The 2,500-nt window shown below is 37.0% G+C and overlaps 1 protein-coding gene across 1 annotated transcript in view; it reads right to left on the bottom strand.

The window, feature by feature from the left end:
• The window catches only part of ULK1 (unc-51 like autophagy activating kinase 1), a 152,023-nt gene that overhangs the window by 104,512 nt on the left and 45,011 nt on the right, over positions 1-2,500 (bottom strand). The window contains exon 6 of the mRNA XM_053701867.1: positions 1,202-1,375. Within this exon, the coding sequence (XP_053557842.1) occupies positions 1,202-1,375 (174 nt within the window). The remainder of the gene's footprint in view (positions 1-1,201; positions 1,376-2,500) is intronic.

Below are 2,500 nucleotides of genomic sequence, written 5' to 3'. Positions count from 1 at the left end.
TTTTACCTGCAGCTGGGAGCAGCTGAGTATAACTTTTTACACAGAACTTACTCTGCTGAGCTGAGGAAATTGTGAGGTAAAATATCTTCCTTTTTTACATAGAGATACTCAGGTGATATTTTTCTGTCAGCTTTTTACAGTTATACTGCATCAGTTTCAAGTGATTTAGCATATGAGTATTATGTCCCTTTAATACATATTGTAGTCACTGAATATATAATTACTATAAAATAACAAACTAAACAAGCACAATTAAATCCCTGCAAGGTGGTACATTGATAAATAAAATCACGTGAATACTACAATTTTATCTTTATGCTGTGTGTGTGCATAAATCGAGAGCCTAAAGGTAGAATATTCAGGCTAAACGCCAAACAGCCAAATACTAGCTAGTTAATTTAAAAATATTTCTAAAATAATCCTGAAGCTATTTAATGAAAAAATACAAACTCAACACAGCAAAATAGTTCATTACCACACCACTTAATTTAAAAACAAAAATGTATGCGTATTAGAAAAAAAAACATAAGATTTGTTCAAAATCTAGAGTTATTTTCTTGAAATTTCCTCTTAATGCAATACATCAGTTTTGTTGTCTATCAACATAAGCAAGTGTGTTGGTAAAATCATAACCGCCATAGTCTGATACAGTGACTGTTTTTGTCATTATTAATTTGGGGGTAACTAAATATTACTGCTGGTGCAGTTACTAAATGTTATTTAAGATTGTATGTTATGCTGAAGATAAAACTAAACTTTAAATCAGGTAAATCTGGCTTCTTTAAGGTAAGGATGGGGTCAAGCACTTGGTTACAAACAGCTCTTTACTCAGTCAGCCCTACCACTGTGGTAACATTAATTTGCATCTGAGTAATACAAGCAATGCTACTTGCATTTGCCAGTTCTAAACACACTTTGGGGAGATATTACTAGATGATGTCATTTTAATATGGAGCTATTCTGTGCTGTAGAGGTTTTGGTCCACCTGTTAAATAAAACAGCTTTTTGGTTTCATCCCTCCACCCTTTCACAAATTGCCAATTGTATGAAAGTGTATGGATGAAACCTGAATGAGTTCCTCATCACCTTGTGTAACCCTCCACACCAACATGACTGTGCAATCCCCATCCTCAGTGCTACGTCTTTACTATCATTTTTTGAATCAATTTGGAGCTTGGTAAAAAGTAAACAAGTCTCTTACCAATCTTGATGCGTATACTATTAGGGTTGGACTTGCGCCCCCCTGAGCAGGACAGGAGGATGTTTTGTGGTTTCAGATCTCTGTGGATGATTCCTTTACTGTGCAACATTTTCATAGCTCCTGCAATCTGCTGAAGGAAGATCCGGGTTGTGTCTTCACTTAGGGTCCTCATAGCTGGGGGGGGGGGGGGGACAAAAGGTAACCAAAATGGTCAGAAAGTATCACACAATTATATACATATATACATCACTCGGTACAAAGTAGGCTGCAGCAGAACAGAATTGTTCTTTATGCCCACTGTCACTTTACTCCCTGTGATTATCATCTTATTAAACCTCTGAATATAGTAATACTCAGTCTGGTTCCCTTCTATTCTTTCATTAAAAGGGATATGAAACCCAGTGCTTGCTGATTGGCTACCCAGACGCTGAACCAAAAACCGGCTGGCTCCTAAGCTTACATTACTGCTATTCAAATTAAGATACCAAGAAAACGAAGAAAAATTGATAATAGGAGTAAATTATAAAGTTGCATAAAACTGCATGCTCTATCTGAATCATGAAAGAAAAAAAATGGTTTTCATATCCATTTAAGAAACCGAGAAAGAATATTCCACCTTAAGGATTTATTCTACCTTAAGAGTTTTTATGTGAGTGGACATTTGTGCAACTAGCTTGATTTATTACTACAACATTATCTTATATTATCACTTTTATGTTTATGTGCACTTATTGTATTCTGAATAATAGAACTACCTGTATAATGACATGCTTACATATATGTAAACATAGGGATATACAGGCTATGGGGCCTATTAATGAATGTGCGAGCGGACAGGATCCGATATTGCGGATCATGTCCGCTGCACATCGATAAATGCCGACAGCATACGCTCTCGGCATTTATCATTGCACCAGCAGTTCTGATGAACTGCTGGTGCAATGCCGCCCCCCAAGATTTGCGGCCAATCGGCCACTAGCAGGAGGTGTCAATCAACCCGATCGTATTCGATCATGTAGATTTCTGTCTGCCGCCTCAGAGCAGGCGGACAGGTTATGGAGCAGCAGCCTTTTAAACACGGGGCATCAAGCTCCATACGGAGCGTGATAAATATGCCCCTATATGTAACAATGAGAAATGATTGCCTAATATACAAACATTCAAAATATTTTGTGTATAAAAAGCCCCTAAAACTCAGTACCAATCTAATGTGAAGAAATGTCAATGTAATATAATAAAAGTAATTACTGGAGAATGTTGCAGTACACTGTAAATCTCCTTATACCACCTCGTTTTGCT

Source organism: Bombina bombina, chromosome 2 (genome assembly GCF_027579735.1).
Source record: "Bombina bombina isolate aBomBom1 chromosome 2, aBomBom1.pri, whole genome shotgun sequence".
NCBI lineage: Eukaryota > Metazoa > Chordata > Amphibia > Anura > Bombinatoridae > Bombina > Bombina bombina.
Note: the sequence above shows the minus strand (reverse complement) of the source record. Positions and strands in the feature narration are given on the sequence as shown.